General features: G+C 37.2%; 3 protein-coding genes across 10 annotated transcripts; 1 reads left to right on the top strand and 2 right to left on the bottom strand.

Annotated features, from left to right (window-relative positions):
- Positions 1–3,954: 3,954 nt before the first annotated feature.
- Positions 3,955–13,393, top strand: LOC136772866 (uncharacterized). 6 transcript variants are annotated; one of them, XM_066726076.1, is made up of 13 exons: positions 3,955–4,086; positions 4,279–4,399; positions 4,917–5,076; positions 5,746–5,807; positions 5,884–5,989; positions 10,426–10,542; positions 10,605–10,724; positions 10,816–11,445; positions 11,507–11,715; positions 11,777–11,935; positions 12,013–12,282; positions 12,374–12,625; positions 12,707–13,393. In XM_066726076.1, the coding sequence occupies exons 6-13, from the start codon at positions 10,428–10,430 to the stop codon at positions 13,034–13,036; spliced, it is 2,085 nt and encodes a 694-aa protein (XP_066582173.1). In that variant the 5' UTR covers positions 3,955–4,086; positions 4,279–4,399; positions 4,917–5,076; positions 5,746–5,807; positions 5,884–5,989; positions 10,426–10,427; the 3' UTR covers positions 13,037–13,393. The 6 variants fall into 6 exon arrangements, with proteins under 6 accessions (XP_066582173.1, XP_066582171.1, XP_066582174.1 ...); XM_066726074.1 differs by having other exon boundaries at positions 4,279–4,405; XM_066726077.1 differs by lacking the exons at positions 3,955–4,086; positions 4,279–4,399; positions 4,917–5,076 and adding an exon at positions 5,320–5,370.
- A 150-nt stretch (positions 13,394–13,543) lies between these two features.
- Positions 13,544–14,253, bottom strand: HemK2 (HemK methyltransferase 2). The gene has a single exon (XM_066726099.1). It carries the CDS (start codon positions 14,251–14,253, stop codon positions 13,618–13,620), a length of 636 nt encoding a protein of 211 aa, XP_066582196.1. The 3' UTR covers positions 13,544–13,617.
- Positions 14,254–14,313: 60 nt separating this feature from the next.
- On the bottom strand, positions 14,314–15,349 carry Snapin (SNAP associated protein). Of its 3 annotated transcripts, none has more exons than XM_066726101.1 (3): positions 15,156–15,349; positions 14,790–14,997; positions 14,314–14,644 (listed from the first exon to the last, which is right to left on the bottom strand). In XM_066726101.1, exons 2-3 carry the CDS (start codon positions 14,939–14,941, stop codon positions 14,314–14,316), a joined length of 483 nt encoding a protein of 160 aa, XP_066582198.1. In that variant the 5' UTR covers positions 14,942–14,997; positions 15,156–15,349. The 3 variants fall into 3 exon arrangements, with proteins under 3 accessions (XP_066582198.1, XP_066582199.1, XP_066582197.1); XM_066726102.1 differs by having other exon boundaries at positions 15,272–15,299; XM_066726100.1 differs by having other exon boundaries at positions 14,790–15,347.
- Between the last annotated feature and the right edge of the window lie 34 nt (positions 15,350–15,383).

Here is a 15,383-nt window from a genome sequence, read left to right as displayed (position 1 = left end):
ATGCTCTTCGCGACTGATAATAATTTTAATGACTGAAGAATTGACTCGAAGATCGAAATACAATCAATGTCGAACAATCAAGGAAGAATCTCTTATTGTGCGATATACCGTAGAAATTGACAGTATCGTGAAAATCGTTAAGGGTTTAACTGAGTACGATCTATAAGTAGTGATTGTAGTGCTAGTGATTGTTGTTGCTGTTGTTGTTGTTGTTGTAAGCAATTTGTACGAATGTTCAGGGAGATGTTGAATATATTGGACTGAGGTCTCGCTCAATTGAATTTCTAAATGCTTTCTACGGAATATTATTATATATATACATATAACATATTATATTTATGAACCTTAGAAAATTACGTGCTTGGCTAAAACTGTTATGGTTCAGCGGCAAGTTGTATGAAATGAGATGAAAACTTTTTGTATTCCTAATGTTCGCGATAGGTAACTTACGAGGGAAAGAGAAAAAAATATTCTACCTATTGAAATAGAATTGAGAAAAATAGATAATTAACGGGTATTATACAATGGATGCAAAATTTTGTTAACATTTGAAATAATTGAGCTACCAAAGTTGGAAGCTTTTTTTTAATGCGCGCGCTTTCTATCCATCTCTCCATCCTTAATCCTATTAACTCCACCACCCCCATCTCTCTCTCTCTCTCTCTCTCTTCTTTTATTACATCTTTATCTATCTAAATATCTATATATTTATATGCTTACCTGTCTAGCTGTCTATCTATCTATTATCCATCTTATCTTACTAGCCATCTATTTATCTACTATCAATCAATCTCTATCTCTATTTATCTATCTATATTATATACTATATGTATCTAACTTACGAGTATATTCGACGACTTTACCGTAACTATGTCGTAAAAGTGCTACTGATAAAATTTGCAAAACTAACTATGAAAGAAACAATAGTCCATGAATTCAATGCTGCGTCTCTCTTACTAATACTATTCCAATATGTAACATTGATACTGTCACGACTCGTAACGCTATTCACTCTAACAATTTTTTCGATAAAATTACATGAAAAATAGTGTGACACTCTTGGGTAATGTCAATCGTTATAAATTTACATAAAATTGAAAATTTACAAGGAGAAAGTAAGCAACTATTTTCTATTGGAATATTACAAATCAGTATAGGAAGAATACAATCTCGTGTCATATTTCCTAAACTGTAAAGAAGCAAGAATTCTCTTAATCGTGATATTACATACATGGATTTTAAAAATAACCATCCGAAAAATTACATTGACATAAGATAAAATCTAATCGAGACTATAAAATTACATACAGAGCATCTGATTGTCTCTCCTGACCACCTGAAAATCCTAGATAAAAGGGCGGATTTTGAGAAAACAATTCTAATACAATTTGTTAATATTTACCGAGAAAGATAACAATATGTTTGTCAAGAGTTGAAATAAATTATTACAAAGCATGATAAATATTTTAATAATATAAAAAGCTTTATAATAGTTTTTTTATGGAAATGATAATAATGAAATAAAAATGTCTAATAACTTATTTTTATACTGCTAATATTTTTCAATCTACATAAAAACTTGTGAAGGTATAAATTCGTTAGGTCGATAGCCAGCAAATATTCTTATGTAACTGGTTAGATATGAGAAACAATATTAAAAATAGTGTAGACTTTTTTAATGGATATTGTAATGGGCAATAAAAAAATAATTACTTTTGTTCGTATTATTGATATCTATTCAGTTACATAACAATGTATTTAGCGTAAACTTATCGTTATGGAGCTCGATAAATACCAATAACATGAGAAAAATTAATTAGTTTCTTATTTCCTAATACAATATCAATAAAAGTTTAGTCTACACGATTATTAATATTGTTCATATTTAATGAGTTACATAAGAATATTTGTATCTATCGACCCAACAAAAATTTACACCTAATTTATTTTTTATGTAACTTGTCAATATTAACAAAATGTGCGAAAAAGAGTTGTTGGACTTTTGTTATCATTATAATCATTCCAACAAACTCTTATAAATGTTTTAAATATGATTAAGGTTTAACAATAAACTACATAATAATTTATTCAAGCTGTTGGCCCTATAGAATATTGTAAAGTAATTCGATAAATATATTGACAATATTAAAACATTGTTTAACAAATTAATATTTTTTTGAACAAATATGACGCTCTCGTTACAAACAAGATAAAATTGTAATATTTCACTTGGAATAGCTGTAAATTTCCCAAAATCTACCATTATTTAGATGCAATTTTACCGAAATTTGTAGAGTGTTATTAATATCGTTAATGTTACCATTGTTGCTCTGTTGCTGTATTTGTAAAAAGCAAAAGTTTTTTCGTCAAAAGCGCAAATAGAAGAACACCCCAATACTATACATATTGCAGTACGGTGTATATATATATATATATATATATATATATATATATATATATACTATATTATTGTACTTATATTCGAAGCTCAATTGAGAAAATAAAAAAAAAATCAGTGCATCTCGCAAACACGAAGCATGGACATATATACTGTTATGCATTTTGGGGAGGAAGGTCGTTCTCGGGTTATTTGAGCACTCGCGCACGAATAAGAGATGGCATAAAGCAAGCAAGCAAAGAAAGATGATCACGCATACGCCGAACATCATTGTTTTACGAACTTTCTGTGATAATTATTAACAATCACTAATTACGAGGAGTTATCGATAGCAAGTGAGAAGGATAATGAAAAAAGGAAGGAAGGAAGGAAGGAAGGAAGGAAGGGGAAGGGAAGAGCCGGTCAGGAGAAAATTTTATGTTTAAATGTTTGCATTATTATTGTACAGAGGTTGATTGTGAAAATGATAGAAAAAGTAAAGATAAAGCGTGCAATGGATGGATATATATATATATATATATATATATCGATCAAATTAAAGTTGTTTGGCTAATAGCTCTTGTTAACGATCGCAGATCCGTCGAGAAAGCACTTGCATCCCGATACATACAACTTGCGCGTTCTCACATATGTTAGAATGTATATATTAAACATATAAGTATATACAGGCAAAACATATATGCGCGCGTACAAGTTTAAAAACGAGCAAGATTGCAATACGAGTAGCTCGACCTCGAGATGCGTTACTCGGTTTCCACGAAATCTAAAGCGCATTGTTATTTTGTATGATCCCATGCGTTTTTTCTAAATGATGTCGACATCGTAATAACACACGATATTATAGTGATTAATAAAATATCTTTAAGCACACACGTGGTCGGAAATTGTACTTTCTCCTAACCGATCCCCTACCAGATAGAACGTGTCATCGTATAGGATGAATATCCTAAAACGTCGCTCCATGTACACGCAAGATCGATGAGAGGGAAATATGCAAATGCACAAGCGGACAATTTTCCATCGATGCTTCTATTATCCTATATATCTATACTATAAATATGTATATACATGTATATATAGTATGCTCTTACATCCCTCGGCAGGTAATTTTAGATGTATTATATTATAGCATACCGTAGTATTAGTGAACTAGTGTATATATATAGTATACAGGCTTTTACTTATTAATAATAAAATAACATTAGGTTCACAGGTGAAAGAAAGCAAGTTGCTTGTATTGTAATTATGTGTCTCAGTATACAGATAGCTTTCTATCGCCCGAACTCGTGTCTCATACATGCTTTGTCTACAGGAGGAGAGCTGTTTGCGTAACATTTACTATTCTCACACACCTACTCGACACACGCTCGCACGCAGCTTCCTGAAGAGATGGCCCCACGTGTGTGCCCCAGCTACGAGTTTGAGTTAGCGTAATTTGTCCTACGACTCGATAATCCTACTCAGGTACTGCCTTGTTTGTATGAGAGAGAATCTGACAATTGCAATAATATATACCATTACAGTAGACGCCTTGTCGTTCCTGTATTAGAGTAGAGCTCATCGTTAGGGTTATGACAGACGAATTATCGACGTAGGAAACGTAAACGTGATTCAAGTTGCATGAAAATTTGTGCTGCGCAATCAATGATTAGTTTTCGTGTGTCCCGAAAATTGCAATAGTATACAGGGTGAGATAATCAAGTTCTTCCGAGCAGGACATACTAGATTGTTTATTTTCTTAACTATATGAGACAGATATATCAATTTTCTATTCAACCTTTTGGAAACTACTTTGTATCTGATTTGGAAATCTCATATAAAAAGATTTATATTTCTTTTATAGTTACAGAGGTTAACGAATTTTTATATTTTACCTCTAGGGCCTCTTAAGTGTCTCACTCTATGCATTATTATGCCAGATGCTTTGCCATTGCTACATCAGAACAAAGCTCAACGCCAGGCTGATGACAGACGAATTAGCGACGTATAATAAATGTAAATGTAAAGGTAATTCAAGATACATGAAAACTTGTGGTGTGCAATCAATGCTTAGTTTTCGCGTGTCTTGAAAATTGCAATAATATAAAGGGGGAGATAATCAAGTTCCTCGGAGCAAAACGTACAAGACCATTTATTGTTTTCACTATAAAACAGATATCATTTTTTTATATAGCCTTTTGGAAATTGCTTTGTATTTGAATTTAGAAATGACATACAAAAATTGGTATAATTCTTATAGTTACGGAGGTTAATAAATTTTTATATTTTATACTTCTTTGGTGTCTTAAGTGTTTCATTCTATATAAATCATTATATAGGAGACGCTTTGTCATTGCTATATCAGAACAAAGCTCATCGTTAGGCTGACGAAAGACGTACGAAGCTACGCAATGAACGTAGACGTAAAGATAATTCAAAGAACACGAAAAAACGGTGTAAATGAAGGCTCCTTTTTCGTGTGCTTGAGCCACACTTACATTTACATCCACTACTACGTTGCTAATTCGTGTGCCATCAGCCAAACGATGACGATTGAAAGGATAAAAATGAGAGAGCATCCATACAGATAATTCGACGAGACGAGAGACTCTTGGTGGTATAATATATGGGAAAATATGAGTGTTCTCTTGCATCAGCTTTGTCTCTATTATCTTAACGAATGATTATTCGTCTTCGAGGCAAGTACAAAACTATATATACATATATGTGCACAATAATAATACCACGCGATTGCTGGATCGAGGAAATTATCTCCAATATCGATATTAATTCGTAGATTCGTAATAAAAATACCGCGCAATCCAAGCTGTGCCATTTCGAATTTGATTTTCATTTTTCGACACAGTGTGTATCTATAGACTCTTCTGCCTACTGTTAATTCTACAAGTAGGTAGTAGTATACCACCGCGAGAAAGTGACAGCACGCGGCGAATACAGTCGTAAAGTACTCTTGGCTGTGCCATCATCGAGCTGTAAGAAACTAACCATACATTTTGATTAATTACGAATATTCTTTTTATGAGTCTTTTGCATAACACGGCTTAATCCAAAGCTTCGTTGTAGAGAGAAGAACAAATGAACAGCAGCAATCGAGCGATTATTTGCTTTCGTACGACTCCTTCACATTTTTATTTCCTCTCGTAGATTTTTAAGCTTTCAGCAAAACGTACAAATTTCAGAGTGGCTTTTAACTCTATAAAACAGAATTCACACTTGTCAGATTTGTCCTCTCATCAAATTTTCCTCATTATTTCCGTAGTGTAATATTTGGCCAGTATCTCAAGCGTTTATTTGTTAGTTTAAAGTTTATTGCAAATTTTTGATTAAAAGGATAAAATATTTGTCAGTTTTTCAATTATGGCAAGAGCATGGCGATGGTAGGGTCTTTCTACAGAGCGTCTTCAGTAAGGTAAGGGGGTACACAATACCTATATAAAGCTTCAATGAAGATGCTCCCAGCTATTCACTCTCACCTTTCTCATAAGCGCGCGTACAACGGTACTACGGAAATCCTTGGGCAAAACACACGAGGGGAAAATCGCCTCGGCTGTACATCAGTTTCTCCCTAGGACAGGATTTCAAGGAAAATCGGTAAGTTTTTTCTATTTTTTTTTCTTTCTCACCATTTTGCCCACTAACCAGGAAACATTCGCATGTGCTCTCGCGACGATTAAGTATAGTTTCCAGTTTTACGAGTCTCAATAAAATTAGTGCGAGCAGCCTGTAGGATAATTTGGATAATCGAGTGTTCGTCCGGTATTTTTGCTTAAAACTGCACGTGGCCGTAACTCATCGGTCAATTAAGTTTACGAAGGAAGTTTTGCAAAGAGGCGTCTTTATCCGTATTTTTCTCGCAATCCTCGGTAGTTTATGTAGAGGTAGATGACACTCTCTAGGAAAAATTGCTAATGCGCTTAATGTTCTTTCGCCAATTGCGGATTTAACTCTCGGTACTGTGCGTTTTTTATCCTTCCTGAAGGATTACAATTTAGTGAGAGTAGAGAGAGAGAGAGAGAGAGAGAGAGAGAGAGAGAAAACGGCGAGTGTCGCTTTGGCTACAAACATTCAATGCATATATGAGGAAATCTTAAATGCCAATGAAGAGGTTTCAAAACATTATTTTGCGCGTGAATAAATAATGCTTATTATACGTAATTTGGTAGCGTGAATCCTGACAAGATTGATCAGTGGTTGACAGTTAAAGTATTGGCAACATTCTTGATCGATTGAATTTTCTTCGTTGATTGGCGGTGGAGTGCATGTACATATATATATATATATATATATATATATATATATATATATATATAAATGTACGAATGATGGTAAAAGTCGCTGAGGGAAAAAGTATACGGGAGAGAGAGGGGGGGGGGGGGGGAGTCGCTTGGTGACATTTGACACGATTAACAGGATTCGCGAGGAATTCAGAGTTTTTCGCGAGCGATTGGCCGAGCTAGCAGGAATCTCCCTTCGTATATGGAAACCGATGTCCCCGTAACCCAGACCCATTCGCGATGTAACAGGTTTCTCTGCTCGATTCCCGCTTTTGCCGATGTGAATATATACATACATATATATATACACGTTTAGGAAAACCATACGATCCTCATTTCAATCTCACTTTCAAGCATGAACAAAAAAAAAGTGACGACGAGTACCACACTAAGATGGATTAGCATAACCCAGATATACAACGATTGAGAGGCTCCTTGTGGCGAAACTGGTTGAACAAACGAATACAAGTCTGCGTTTCATTGTTGAAGAGTTTTTCGAAGCGTCGTCGGAGTGATTTTGCGAGCAGAGCGGCCAACGAAAGCCGCAACATCTCAAGTGCAGGCCACAATTGGCCAATCGCAAACCGCAAATAGCCATGTACGGTGAGGAATGGAAACGAGCAACTTGACGAATTTGCGCGATAATAGCGTAGCTCGGAATATCGTTGGAGGTGTAGACGAAGGGTATTTTTTTTATGCTAGTGCTGCTAGAAACTCGGCTCCTATTCCTTCTACACTCCGACATCCTCAAAATTCTTAGCTTTGACACCGTCGCGAGAACAATATGATTTTCTTAACTTCAAATTACCATTATCATTATGATTATTATATTAGTATAATACTTTAATAGGAGCGTTTCGCAAGATCCCGAGGAAAGTTTATATACGAGGGCACTTTACAGTTATATTTGCACAGCATAACTTGAAATGTCGTTGGAGGTGTAGGTGATGGGTATTTTTATTATTGAAGTTGTTATAAGAATCTCTCAACTTCCATTCTTGCACTTTGCTATCCTCTTAATCCTATATGCTTCGGCATCGTCGTGGGTAACGATATGATTCTCTTAAGACTAATTCTAAAGGCAAATTTATATACACTTGCATTTACATTTAAAAAGGTTCGTTTAACCGCTCAATAATGGGTTTAGCGTTAACGTCGGATTACCATTATCATTATGATTATCAGTATAATACTTTAATAGGAGCGTTTCGCAAGATCCTGAGGAAAGTTTATATATGAGGGCACGTTACAGTTATATTTGCGCGATAATCTAGCATAACTTGAAATGTAGCTTGAGGTGTAGATAGAATTTCCAGAGACTGCTCTGCTACAGTCAATTTGAACCAAAATATAATCACGCGTACCTAATGTATACACATGGAATACGTAATTGTGGTTTGGCTTTGAAAGAGCATTTTTTATTATCTCTATATAGCGCTGGTAGAAATTCAGCTTGCATTCGTCGTACACTAGCTCTGCCATCCTCCCAAACCTCCGCGTTGACACCTTCACGGTTAACAATACCATTTTCTTAACTTCAAATTATCATCATCATTATGATTATTAGTATATCATATTTTAACACGGGCGTGTCGCAAGGACTCGAGGAAAGTTTGTATACGAGGGCGCGTTACAGTTATTAGCGCGTAATTAGTAGCAGCACATTAATTCAATTCGCCATATTGGTCGAGCACGTTAATTCCATGCACGAGAGCCTGGCTTCTTATTATCCTCTTTGCACAATGTGAATGGTTTATATATATGTAAATAAGAAATCGTGGACGGAAGTGTTGGAGATTTTTTAGCGGATAAATAGGGCGTTTAATTGCTGTAAATAAAGCGAATGGACGGACGGATAGACGGGTAGACAAATAGGCAGGCATGCAAGCTAAAACTAAGCGAGTAGTGGTCGACCAGCAATCGTCTTGGCGACTTTCACCTTTCACCTCGGTGGAGCACGATTCCGTCGTTGATCTTTCGAACCCTGTTGCAGCTTGAAAGAGTGCTTCTCGCGCGTGCGCGCGCGCGCACTCGCTCGCTCGCGGTTCCAGTATCTCGAGAGACCGCGTACGCTACGATCTTTCGCGGTGACTTTAAATCAGCTCGTACCTTCTTCTTCTTCCGCGCAGTAATCAATTGCCTGGAAACTTTCTTTGCTTTTACATTGCCACCTACCTCGTCGCCCGCCACATTCCCTATTTCCATTAATCAACCTATACGTTTTATCAATTAGACGACCCCCCTCCCCTTCCCCCTCCCTCCTTTCTTCGCAATATATTTTTCGCAATTTTCATATCCATATCGCGTAATTCTCCGGACATACTATAACCGTAATGTCTCGAATCTCACGCATCTTGAGAGACTTTTTCCGCAATAGTAGCACATGTTACAAAGAATATATATATATATATATATATAGATATATGTAGAGAGATATTTCTCCAAGTATATATAAAGGAAAGTTTAGCAATTGCTGAATACAAAATAGGCCATGGGAAAATCACCTCTTCCTCCAAATTGCATCGGAGGAAATCGATTTCTTCACTCGGACCGATTAATCGACTCGTCTCACGCGTGCTCTCATCATTCAATATATCAATTTTTGCGTGGAGGAATAAATGATCTATTTATATATATATATATATATATATATATAGGAATTATATTGCCCCGTACAATTGGAAACGGTTGCTTCATTCTCAAAGATCGGCGCCTTATTAATCGCGGATTTGCGAGTACACAGTGTGAATTCTCGAATCCGTCGGGTTCCTTCCGTTCTTCCGCGATTACTGCGAAGTGCGAACGCTCGCGAGCAATTTCGCTCGTTCACTCTCGCGCTCGTTCTCGCGCACATGCACGCGTACGTGCACACACAGGGAGAAGCCCAGACCTTGAAGTGAAATCTACTGGCACGGGAGCATTGTAACGCTGCGTTTACACATCGGTGTCCTATTCTATATCTATTCCCAACACCGCGACTCGCGAAGAGGATGCTGCTGCTGCTGCTGCTGTTGTTGGAAATGAGTGACGTAAGATGTCAAAAGTTGCCAACGTCTTTATAGAGTCGACATAACGAACGCTTTCTACTCTCGAAGAGCTTATAAGCTGAGACACAATAAGGTACTCTGAAAAAGGAGGGGACAAATGACGAAAAGCCAAAGAGAAAGACATTTCTTTATTCGTTCCTATATTGACATCGGAGTAACGCAGATCGATTAATCATTTTTTCTGGCTTGCAAGTACGCCTACATATATATATATATATATATATATTTATATTGCCAGCGCGCGTTTCGAGGCTAACGAAGTAAGAATGGATAATGACGAGAAAATTCACGCTTGGACACCCTGTGAAATTTCTGAAATGAGAATATATATGGCGCATGTGGCTGCTGCTTTTCCTACAATTCTATCTCTCCGCTATCGATGAATTTCCACCTATGAAGATTACCGCCAATTACAGCAATAGAGAATCCAATTAATTACGCGCGTTTGAAAAATAAAAAGTATTGCACGTTTGGACGAAGGAGGTTAAGGTCATCCCGCAAGCGTATCGCAACCAAAGAGTACATAGCTATATATACGTGCTACGTTGTAATAGCAAGCGAAACAAAGAAATTTGTTAAATTCGCACCTGGGACCCGGACTCTTAAGAAATATCTAGAGTTAATCACGTTGACAGGAGCTGCTGCACTCGTGCTTTCCCCTTTTTCATCGAGATGTCACAACTTTCATTCTTTTCGCGTTTTTCAGCGATGAAACATTCGGTGCTGGGAGCGTCAGTGGCATTCGCCATAATAGTCCTGGCTGTTCCAATAACGCTTACATTTGGACTGCAGCGACAACCAGTGGAGCCACGACCTCGAGTCGGTAAGGGAATAATTCTCATAAAACGCAAGTCCAATTAATAACTGACTCTTCGAACTTATCAGCCTCTTCGAGAACCCAACGAAACACGGCTCAGTCCTCACCATCGACCGCGGATCTGATGGCGCAAAATATTTTAGAATGGATCCAGGGAATTTACACGAGACAGGGGACTGCCCGTAAAAGTACAGCTTTTCATATCGTACACTCTATACTAATTTTAAAGTATAGTCATGCTCCGTTATGCTTTACTTTAGAAATTTATTCTCGTTCCAGTACGCCAGCAAGCTGATTCCAAGGCGTATTTACCACCGTACAGTACACAGAGACCACCGGAGAAGCCACGGCCATTCGGTCCCCCTGGAGGTTCTTCGGGATCGAATCCAAACTATGCGTCGCCAAATCAGAACGAGGTGACCAACAACGGTTATCCATTTGAGAAACCTTCGACCCTGTACACCCCACCGAATGTTGGATATCCTTCGGGAGTTCAACAGCCCTCTTCCACCTATTTACCGCCATCTTCTTACAATCCTCCCGTTCCTACACCGCCATCACCTCCACCAGCCGCCTCCTATCCAGACGGAGCTTCTTTCCCACCAGTAGGATACCCATCTCCGTCGAATGGATATCCTGCTCCGTCAGGATTCACCAATGGTTATCCTGCCGTTCGTCCTACGCCAGGATTCCCTACGCCCCCAGCTGGCGGAAATGGCTACGATGAAAATGCCACTGGAAATCAACCCAACGGCGGATATGAGCCCAGTCCAGACACCTCCCCTCCTTTTACCTTGCCTGCCGGTCCCGCTACGTCAGGTACTCCAGCCCCTCCTTCGTCCCCTCCCGGTGATGATAGCAATGAAACCAGCGCTTCTGATACCACAGGTTCCGTCAGCACCGGAGCTGGTAAGATCTATTCTATGTTTTTTAAAATGTCGTTTTCTTTAACTGTTTGACCTTGGACCAGCAGAAACGACGATCGGTGGTGGAGCCGAGGTAGCTCCGGGGCCACAGGAGCCACCGAAATCACCGGAAACGCCAGGTTCTCCGGACGGCAGTGATGATGATCTGAAACATCCTCCTCATATCCACAGTATCGACGTTGAGTGCAGCAAGACCATGATGACGATTAATATAGAATTTAATCGGGCATTCGACGGAGTTATTTACTCAAAGGTATTGCGATATCTTATAAAATTTTACACGACTTCCGGCATTCATTAACGGTGCTTTCCAGGGATATTTTATGAATCCAGACTGCAGGTACGTCGAACAAAATTCGGGAAAAACGCAATATTCCTTCACGGTAAGTCTGGATTCTTGTGGAACGCAATTTATCAATGATTTTGAGGGAGAGGCTGGTCAGGCTTACCTGGAAAATGTCTTGGTGCTGCAGGTACAAGTTTTTACGTTTTTAAACACTTTTTTCTCGCTAACGTGAAACCAACTGATATCTCGAATGAAACTTTGCAGAACGAGCCAGGTATTCAGGAGGTTTGGGATACAGTTCGTAGGGTGCGTTGTTTATGGGAGGGCAATATCAATAAAGCATTGTCCGTCAGTCTGTCGGTGGATATGTTGAATCAAGAAATCGTGACGTTCAGCGGTGACACAGCAACCGCCAAATTAGATATACAGATCGGTAAGGGTCCTTTCGCTCCAGCTGCAGATGGACTCGTGAAGATCGGTGAAACGATGACACTGGTCGTTTCCGTCGAAGGAGATCCCGGTTTTGATTTGCAGGTATATAATGCAATAAGGATATAAATTAATTGAAGCGATCAAGCTGAATCGACGTAATTTTAATAGTAATTTATCTCTTGCTCTTTCATAGGTTCGAGATTGCGTTGCAAGAGACGACTCATCGACGAATTTAGTTCAATTAACCGATGAGCGCGGCTGTATCTTGAAACCGAAGCTATTCGGTGCTTTCCAAAAGACTAATGAAACTGGTAACAGTGGAGCTTCCATAATCGCATACGCATTCTTTCAAGCATTTAAATTCCCCGATGTAATGGATCTTTTTATCGAATGTAATGTCGAGCTTTGTAAGACGGATTGCGAGCCTTGTCCAGAAGCGAATCAGGTAGGATTCTTTTTGTTGCGAATATTTGCTTCTGATCGTGCTTAAGGCAAATAAATAAATTTCACTGTTTCTGTTTTGTAGCAAATTGAACCAGGAAGACGACGCCGATCGGTATCTTACAGCTACAATTCAACTATCAAGCCAATGCTTTCGGATCCAATTCGCGTTCGACGTGGCTTCAAAGTCATTATGTTGGACGACTTGAGCGCATCTAGTAGCCAACTTTTGGAGAACATGGAAGAGACAGCCATTCAAGAAGTCACGAAAACAGCAAATGTTTGCATGAGCAATAGTGGCTTCTATATCGCGTTCTCTTTTATATTAAGCGTTCTAGTTTTAACAACTGTAAGTACGGCGGGTTTGTACCTTAAACTTCAGAGGATTTACAGAATGAAAGGTGAAAACTCTTAGACACATTAAAAATCTTCTGGAACAATTATACCAGTCTATAACGATGATGATAAAAGTCCTCTTCAAACTGGATCGCCATTTTCATCCTGTGTAACAAGCTCTTATTCTTAATTTACGTTGATTAGAAATTATTCTCTTTCTTATAACAGTTACGCATAGTATAGTTTTCCATAAAACGTTACAGGACGTATGTCAAAAATTTACCATAAATACTCTTTTTGGTTACAATCTGAAATTAGATATATTTATTTTTCACTATTCGTTCGGTTAATTTAATTTTTATGAAAGATATTGCTAATCTGTTTTTGCGGAATACTTAAATGTGTAATATAGTAGTATATTTAATACTTAAGTTTGTAATTACATTATAATAATCAGTAGGCAAAATGATGAAGCATAATAATACTGCTCAACATAAACAAGTATACATTTTATAGAATGCATTAGGAGTATCTTGAATTAGAGAAAAAACTTGGGATAACTACCTAAATAAGAACAGCAATAATATCCATAACAAAGGGCATAAGTTTTATTATTTCAAAATTTTATTCTTGAACATGAATCAATATTTCTTCATTATATTATTTTTTTCTAAACCGTAACACATAAAGATGTTCTCCTCTTATTTTTCTCTCCAAAATGATATCACCCTTCATGTTAAGCTTTCGAAAAGTTTCTATTATTTGCTCAGGTTCATTCTCTTTAATTACAAGTAGATAAAATATGCCTGAATCTGAGAGAAGCTGAGGGATATTTTTAAAAACTCGTTCCATTACTTCTCTGCCATGTTTACCACCTGCCCATGCTTTATAAATTGAATTTACATCAGTTACTTCAGACGACGATGTTACTACGTATGGTGGATTAAAAACTACAATATCAATTATATTTCTTGATTGAATACAAGATGACAAATCCATTTGGATCGCATCAACATCCACACAATTCTCCTTACTTATCCTTTTTGTGACCCTGCATGCCAATGGATTTAAGTCCACTGCAAGATAATGCGACTGCCTCACTTTCTTCAAAGCTTTGGCTAAAGCAGTAATTACAATGCCAGTACCACTGCCTAGCTCTAGACAAATCAATGGCTTTATTGCTTTCAGGGTTTCTAAATCAGCTTCTAAGGCATCAATTAAGAGAAAAGAATCTTCTGCAGGTTCATATACCAATGATGTCTCATCGTATGATAAATGAAACATTGGAGTTTCCATAATTTTAAGACGTAAAGACTAAATGCTTTAAAATAATAGTCAGTGTTATATATAAACAGGTTATTGGTTATGCTCTTTTGGAAAAGAGCCTACTGTCTCAGTATTAGCTGGCTCTTCCTTATTTGGGGTATTCACAGCATTGTATGAAGCACCATGGTCCAATAAAGCTTTCCTCTTTACAGTATTCTTCTCTACTGTCTGATGAAGTCTATTCAAACGCTCTTGTGTAGCTTGCAGAATATTGCTCACTATCGTAATTTTATGCTTAGCATTAATCAATTTCTTCACATAAGATTCAGTGTCAAATTGCTGAAAATGTAGCAAATTGCTAATCCCTGTCAGCTCTTCTGTCAATGATTCAATACGCTGTTTTAATTCTATTTGACAAATTCTGTATGATATAAAAAGAAAAACTGAATCATTAAGAAGCTAATTTTTAATGTTTATTTAATTCAATAAAAAATTTAAACTTATTTTTGTCAATGACAATTACGTTAGGCATACATACAAGTTAATAGGTTATTTTTCATTATTACCTTGTAGCACGAATTCGTTCATCTAATTGGTCAACAGTTGGTTTCAGTAAACTCATAAGACCTTCAGTTAATGCATCCCTAGTTGGGTTCTCACAAAAATCATCTATTTTATCATCTATCGAAGTATTGTCACTACCCGTGTCAACATCCATTATTTAAATATTATTATTTTTACTTTGCTTAAGGGGCGCTGAACATTTGCAAACCTCTGTAAGCCATTAAGTTTCGACTTTTAAGTAATAGAACAAATTTAAACAATAAAGCCACACATTAATACTTTCGAAGAACTCAAAGTATGTATCAGTGAAAACGTCACTAATAAGTGATGAGAGAGAGAGAGAGAGACTGATGAGATTGGAAATGTACCGTTTGTTCCTTTTCGCTGCACTATCGAACTAATGCAATTAGTTGAAATAAGACAAACATGTTTTCTCCACTCTAACTTATTGCACTAGTGCAGCAAACAGCGAAAAAGAACAGACCTGTAGATTGTAAGGAATTGGAGGCTTGAACCATCTCTGCTTGAACTGATGAGTGACGACTGACGAGTTGATTTGACGTTAGCGGTGTTACAATAGTTAAATTTTTAGTTCT

This window comes from Prorops nasuta, unplaced genomic scaffold (genome assembly GCF_024137725.1).
Source record: "Prorops nasuta isolate Cenicafe-Biocafe unplaced genomic scaffold, Cenicafe_Pnas_1.2 PNAS00004, whole genome shotgun sequence".
NCBI lineage: Eukaryota > Metazoa > Arthropoda > Insecta > Hymenoptera > Bethylidae > Prorops > Prorops nasuta.
Note: the sequence above shows the minus strand (reverse complement) of the source record. Positions and strands in the feature narration are given on the sequence as shown.

What these genes read in the sequence shown, in the direction of transcription:
- LOC136772866 (XM_066726072.1), top strand. Translation starts at nt 10,392, where the DNA reads ATGTCACAACTTTCATTCTTTTCGCGTTTTTCAGCGATGAAACATTCG. An exon ending in GGAGCCACGACCTCGAGTCG is followed by an intron (nt 10,543 to 10,604) that starts GTAAGGGAATAA and finishes CGAACTTATCAG; the next exon opens with CCTCTTCGAGAACCCAACGA. An exon ending in ATCCCGGTTTTGATTTGCAG is followed by an intron (nt 12,283 to 12,373) that starts GTATATAATGCA and finishes GCTCTTTCATAG; the next exon opens with GTTCGAGATTGCGTTGCAAG.
- HemK2 (XM_066726099.1), bottom strand. Translation starts at nt 14,253, where the DNA reads ATGGAAACTCCAATGTTTCATTTATCATACGATGAGACATCATTGGTA.
- Snapin (XM_066726101.1), bottom strand. Translation starts at nt 14,941, where the DNA reads ATGGATGTTGACACGGGTAGTGACAATACTTCGATAGATGATAAAATA. An exon ending in GAACGAATTCGTGCTACAAG is followed by an intron (nt 14,645 to 14,789) that starts GTAATAATGAAA and finishes TATATCATACAG; the next exon opens with AATTTGTCAAATAGAATTAA.